Here is a 5,250-nt window from a genome sequence, read left to right as displayed (position 1 = left end):
TATGTGGGATCCGAACCCTCGGGCGGGAGCGCCGCCGCGCTTCCCAAGCGGCGCACTATCCAGTGCGCCACCGGGCCGGCCCGAAAGAAACTTAATTTTAATAATTATTTTATTTAACCAAATATATCCAATATTATTTCATCATATAATCAATATAAAATTATTAATGAGTTATATTTTTTTCCCCACATTAAGTCTTTGCAATCTGGTATGTATTTTACATACACAGCACACCTCAATTTGGACTAGCTACATTTCAGGTGTTCAATATTCAGATGGTTAGTGACTACACTATCTGGAGAGCACAGTTGTTTTTAGTAATAGCATTTTGCTGGGTGCTTACATCTTATGATGTGGATCTAGAGGAAAGTATCAAGAAGTTAGAACCTTTCGGGCCAGCCCGTGGCTCACTCGGGAGAGTGCGGTGCTGATAACACCAAGGCCTCGGGTTCAGATCCCATATATGGATGGCCGGTTCGCTCACTGGCTGAGCGTGGTGCTAACAACACCAAGCCAAGGGTTAAGATCCCCTTACCGGTCATCTTTTTAAAAAAAAAAAAAAAAAAAGAAGAAGTTAGAACCTTTCAAATGAATGTTAATTACCAAAAGCAATACTTTGGTATGTTTTCCTGTTTCAGTCCTGTTTTTAAAATCAGTCAGAATCACCAAGAAAATGAGATTAGTTTTTGGGTCACCAATGTGATTTAAAAAATGGGATCTTTTTTGTTCTTTATGAAATAACAATTGCACATCCATGAATTTTTCTTAAGGCCCTTATTTTAAGTTTAGTCAAAACTATAGCTAGGATTGAAAGTTTTATATTTTAGCAACATTGTTTTCTTGATTTGTTTGGCCTGTGGTCTGAGAGAGCAGTACTACTTTGTGCTTAGTAAACTTTACAGAATTTAATAATGACTGCTAAGTTTTCTTTTTTTAGCATTTTCAGCTGTCCCAGTAAGTCACACACAAGTGATGCAGATTATAGAACACTTGACTCTACTGTCTGCCAGTGAACTTATACCATATGCAGAAGTATTAACATCCAATATGAACCAGCTGTTGAATTCAGGGGTTCCACGGAGAATTCTTCAAACTGTCAATAAACTATGGATGGTTCTTAATACTGTGATGCCTAGAAGGTAAATTCAATGTACTGTTACATGTAGTACATAAATGTATAGCAGTGATAATATACAAGAATCTAAACTTAATCGTTGAAAAAGTATTTTACAAGACCACTTACATCAATATTTGTTGAGAATGTGACAATAACTCCTTTCTGAAGACTACTAATTAAAGAGTAGCTATAACTTTAAGGAAAAGAATGAACTTTATCTTAAGAAATAGAAATCTTAAAGTATTTCCAACTCGACTATTTCTAAGTAGGTGCTTGTGTACAGTCATTTGTGGCGATTGTGATTTAGATCATCATTTGCTTGCATCATTGCAGTCTTTCCAAATTTTGAGGCACATTAAAATCACCTGGAGAGCATTTACACCTCCTGATCCCCAGGTTTGTAAACATTGCCAATTAGATCAGAATATCTGTGGGTGGGAGTCAGGCAGCAGTATTTTTAAAAAAATATTCACGGGTGACTCCAGTGTGCAGCAAAGTTTGGAGAATGCTGGATTTCTTATTTTGTCTTTAGTCAGTGAGTCTCTGAAGTAATACCTTGTCTGCTCTAAAAAACTTTGGTTTTTAATTTTTTCCCCCCACTGGGCTGGACTTACCTGAGATTTTGATTCAGTAGGTCTGGTGTGGGGTCTTGGAATATTTATACCTTGTAAATTTAATTTTTATTTGTGTAAAATTAATAAATGCACATAACTCAAGTAGTATATAAGGTCTGCCCATACCTTTCTATTTAGACTCTAGCTCCTCAGAGACAATTATTTTCAGCTCTTTTATCTTTTTATTCTGACATGTACATCCTCCCAATATATCTCAATGATGTGCTTACAATAACTGTGATTTCCTGATTTTCCAATTTAGAAATTATCTGTTGGGCTGGCTGGGGTTAGCTCACTTGGTTAGAGCACAGTGTTATAACACGGGTCAAGGGTTTGGATCCCCATACTAGCCAGCACCCCCCCGCCGCCCCCACTCCCTGAAAAGAATTATCTGTTGATGTTCTGCTGTACAAGATGTAGCACTCTTATCTGCTTCCTCCCCTGTGAGTCCCTTTTCCCCCAATACACATTTCCCCTTCCCCCATTTCTCCCAACACAGGTATATAAAAACTTTGTTAAAGCAGTATTCACTGTGCATGTTATTATGACTAAATGAGTGATATTTATAGTTGAGCTATGTAATATCCTTTGATTACAATTTCTTTCTTATTCAAGTGCCCTGCCCACACTCGACACATATCATGAGTTAAAACTTGCCTCTCTTCCATTTGCTCAGTTTTTTGTTTTTGGTACCAATAACCAATAACTAATTCATATCATGAGTTAAAACTTGCCTCTCTTCCATTTGCTCAGTTTTTTGTTTTTGGTACCAATAACTAATAACTAATTCATCCCCAAACGCCATTATTGAGGTTTACTTTACAGTTAGTTATAATACATCGTAACACATCAGTTAATGTATCAGTAACATTTTTTTCTTGGAGACATTCCTTTACAGAGCTTTCCATCTTCATGTTCCTATTTGGGACATACATAGAATGGCTAATTTCTCTCTTCTTTGTTGGATTCCATGTTTTCTCTTTCTTGGTTTACTTCCTAATTTTAATGAGTGAAACACACACTCAAGTTGCTTCCTGAGAAAGGGTATGTGGGAAACTTAATTTCTTTGAGACTTTGCATGAGTGAAAAGGTTTTCATTTCTCACATGTGATTGATATTTAGTGTAAGTGTAGAATTCTAGTTCATTTTTGCTCTCAGAAATTTGAAGGCATTGTTCTACTGAATTAGTTTCTATCATTGCTATTAGTAATCCGATATTATACCAATTTCTGACTCTCTGTATGTGACCGTTGTTTTTTTTTCACTCTTAAAAAGCTTTAAGGTTTTTCTTCCCCACTGTTTTCTAGAATTTCATGATAATGTCTTTTGGTGTGGGTCTTTTTTTATTCATAGTTCTGAGTACTTGATTGGTCTTTTTAGTCTGGGAAGGAATGCCTTCATTTACAGGACATTTTCTTGAATAATTTCCCTCTGTTTTTTGAAATTTTTTGTTTTATGAATAATTTTTTTAATTTTTGGTGGTTGGCCGGTACAGGGATTGAACCCTGGACCTTGGTGTTATCAACACTGTGCTCTAACCAACTGAACTAACTGGCTAGCTCTGAAATATTTTATTCTTTAAAGATATTAGTTAAAAATTTTTTAAACTAATAATAGTTAGAAAGTTTTTTCTTCTGATCTCTACATTTTCTGTTTCTTTGGAGTTTTTTTGTTTTTCCGTTTGTATATTTTAATCTTTTCAAAGTAAAAGCTTTCTTTATTTTATTTATTTAATTTTTATTTTTATTTTATTGAATCAAAATCAATTATACATATTTTTGGGGTTGAACATTGAGATATGTTGATTAAATCAATATTACTAGCATATATATTGTTACAAATCATAGTTATTCTTTATGCCCCTTGTCCAGCCTCGCCCCTTCCCCCATCTACTCCCCCTCCCCCCTCTAATTGCCCTAGATTTCTTCTCTCCTTCTGAAAGAATAATGGTTACTCTGTTAACTTGTTGCCTAGATGATCTGTCCAATGCTGAGAAATGTGATCAGGTCCCCCAATATTATCATAGAGCAGATGCTTCTGTCACTCTGAAATGGGTTTTGTGGAAACAGACATCCTCTTCTTTTCTTTGTCTCTGCTGGTGACTCTTGTGTGAATGCACTCCAGTGGTTGGCGGACCATCTGCGCGGTGGCTGTGGCGTCTAGCTGCTTATACAGCAGCCATGGTTATTGTGGTGGCTGTGGTGGGCCACCCACATGGAGGTGCTGTTTTTGGCATGCTCCTTGGCACTGGTGGTATGCCTGGTTGTGGGGTGTGTTTGGTCCCCTTCTCCATGCCTCTGGTCCCTGGGCAGGACCCAAGGTGCTGGCACCATGTGCCTGGTTGTGGGAGAGGGATCCAGTCCCCTTATCCATGTCCTGGGTCTCTCGGCAGGCCCCAAGGTACTGGCGCAGTGTGTCTGGTTGTGGGAGGAGGGTCCGGTCCCCTTCTCCATGCCTTTGGTACCCAGGTGGGCCCTGAGGTGCTGGCATTTTGTGCCTTGTGTGGGAGGAGGGTCCAGTCCCCTTCTCCTTGCCTCAGGTCCCCGGGCAGGCCTCAAGGTGCTGGTGTGGTGTGCCTGGTTATGGGAGGGGGGGTCCAGTCCCCTTCTCCATGCCTCAGATCCCTGGGCGGGCCCTGAAGCTCTGGCACAGTGTGCCTGGCTGTAGGAGAGAGGACCATTCCCCTTCTCCTTGCCCCAGGTCTCTGGGTGGGCTCTGAGGTACTGGCATGTTGTGCCTGGTTGTAGGAGAGAGGTCTGGTCCCCTTCTCCATGCCCTGGGTCCCTGGGTGGGCTCCGAGGTGCTGGCATGTTGTGCCTGGTTGTGGGAGAGAGTTCTTGTCCCCTTCTCCTCGCCTCGGGTCCCTGGGCAGGCCCCAAGGTGCTGGTGTGGTGTGCCTGGTTGTGAGAGGGGGATCCAGTCCCCTTCTCCATGCTTCAGGTCCCCAGGTTGGCCTGGAGGCACTGGTGCAGTTTGCCTGGAAGTGGGAGTGGGGTCCGGTCCTCAGATCCAAGCCTCCAGTTCCCAGGCAGGCCCCAAGGTGCTGGCGGTGTGCCTGGGCCGGAACTAATTTTTTGTCCTTTGCTTCTAACACCGGGGAGCTTCCTGTGGGAACCAGTACTTCAGCGGTGTGGTTGTTTAAATAGCTACTTTGCTGCTGTTTCCCTAGGGAAGGCTTTTTGTGCAGCTCAGGGTTTAATGGTTTAGTGGATCTGTGTTCTGTAGAATCTCTGATCTGGGCCTGAGTTTTTTCATCAAACTGCACCCCATGCAATTCTGCATTCCTGTCCAGCTCCTCTGAGTGGTCCTGTGCAGATTGGGGGGCAGATCAGCTGTCCTTGCTGTGCCCCAGTGTTCCCCTGGTGGGCTTTGAAGGGACAACAGGACCCGAGCTGACAGTTCACCCGAGAAGTTCCGCTTTATTCAGGGGAGAAGCATACATTTATATAGAGCCGGGATCTGGGAGAGGGTGGTCAGTACACGGGGTGGTAGTTGATTGGCCGGGGGCAGGTAATGATT

The 5,250-nt window shown here is 41.8% G+C and overlaps 1 protein-coding gene across 1 annotated transcript in view; it reads left to right on the top strand.

Moving 5' to 3' along the window:
• Positions 1–5,250, top strand: part of INTS2 (integrator complex subunit 2) — a 61,595-nt gene that overhangs the window by 40,964 nt on the left and 15,381 nt on the right. Inside the window, exon 17 of the mRNA XM_008576118.1 lies at positions 938–1,139. Coding sequence (XP_008574340.1) covers positions 938–1,139 — 202 coding nt within the window. The remainder of the gene's footprint in view (positions 1–937; positions 1,140–5,250) is intronic.

Source organism: Galeopterus variegatus, unplaced genomic scaffold (genome assembly GCF_000696425.1).
Source record: "Galeopterus variegatus unplaced genomic scaffold, G_variegatus-3.0.2 Scaffold1292, whole genome shotgun sequence".
Classification (NCBI taxonomy): Eukaryota; Metazoa; Chordata; class Mammalia; order Dermoptera; family Cynocephalidae; genus Galeopterus; species Galeopterus variegatus.
This window is presented reverse-complemented; position numbering and strand designations above follow the sequence as displayed.